The 1,266-nt window shown below is 40.3% G+C and overlaps 1 protein-coding gene across 1 annotated transcript; it reads right to left on the reverse strand.

The window, feature by feature from the left end:
- Positions 1-201: 201 nt before the first annotated feature.
- LOC122123327 (zinc finger protein 182-like) lies at positions 202-1,053 on the reverse strand (the record flags this gene model as incomplete). Its single annotated transcript, XM_042697681.1, has 1 exon — positions 202-1,053. A coding segment is annotated over exon 1 (852 nt), but the record flags the coding sequence as incomplete, so codon positions are not given.
- Between the last annotated feature and the right edge of the window lie 213 nt (positions 1,054-1,266).

Raw genomic sequence — 1,266 nt, forward strand, 5'->3', positions numbered from 1 at the left:
TGGTGGACAGTAAGGTGTGCCTTCTGGGTGAAAGACTTTCCACACACGTTACATTCATAAGGTTTCTTTCCTGCGTGTGTTCTCTGTTGGACAGTAAGGTTTGACTTCTTGGTGAAAGACTTTCCACACATGTTACATTCATAAGGTTTCTCTCGTGTGTTTTCTCTGGTGGACAGTAAAGTGTAGCTTCTGGGTGAAAGATTTTCCACACACGTTACATTCATAAGGTTTCTTTCCTGTGTGTGTTCTCTGGTGGACAGTAAGGTTTGACTTCTTGGTGAAAGAATTTCCACACACGTTACATTCATAAGGTTTCTTTCCTGCGTGTGTTCTCTGGTGGACAGTAAGGTTTGACTTCTTGGTGAAAGAATTTCCACACATGTTACATTCATAAGGTTTCTCTCCTGTGTGTGTTCTCTGGTGGACAGTAAAGTTTGATTTCCAGGCAAAAGACATTTTACACATGTTACATTCAAAAAGTTTCTCGCCTGTGTGTCTTCTCTGGTGGACAGTAAGCTTTGACTTTCGGATGAAAGACTTTCCACACATGTTACATTCATAAGGTTTCTTTTCTGTGTGCCTTCTCTGGTGGTAAGTAAGGTGTGACCTCTGGGTGAAAGACTTTCCACACACGTTACATTCATAAGGTTTCTTTCCTGTGTGTATTCTCTGATGGACAGTGAGAGTTGACTTCTGGGTGAAAGACTTTCCACACACGTTACATTCAAAAGGTTTTTCTTTTGTGTGTGTTCTCTGGTGGACAGTAAGGTGTGCCTTCTGGGTGAAAGACTTACCACACATGTTACATTCAAAAGGTTGCTCTCTAGTATGTGTTCTCTGGTGGATAGTAAGACATGCCTTTTTGGCAAAAGACTTTCCACACATGTTACATTCATAAGTTTTCTCTTCTGTGTGTGTTCTCTGGTGGATAGTCAGGTTTGACTTCCAGGTGAAAGACTTTCCACAAATGTTACATTCATAAGGTTTCTTTCCTGTGTGTGTTCTCTGGTGGAGAGTAAGGTTTGACTTGGAGGTAAAAGACATTTCACACATGTTACATTCTAAAAGATTCTCATTTTGGTGTCTTCTCTGGTGGACAGTAAGATATGCCTTACTGGTGAAAATCTTTCCACACATTTTACTTTCATATTGTTTCTCTCCTGTGTATATTCTCTAAGGGACAATAGGGTGTGTCTTCTCGGTGAAAGACCTTTTACATTGTTCATATTCTTCAACTACAGAAGACAAATGAGGACTATATACAGC

The sequence above is a fragment of the Dipodomys spectabilis genome, unplaced genomic scaffold (assembly GCF_019054845.1).
Source record: "Dipodomys spectabilis isolate Male_0828 unplaced genomic scaffold, ASM1905484v1 ptg000227l, whole genome shotgun sequence".
Taxonomy (NCBI): Eukaryota; Metazoa; Chordata; class Mammalia; order Rodentia; family Heteromyidae; genus Dipodomys; species Dipodomys spectabilis.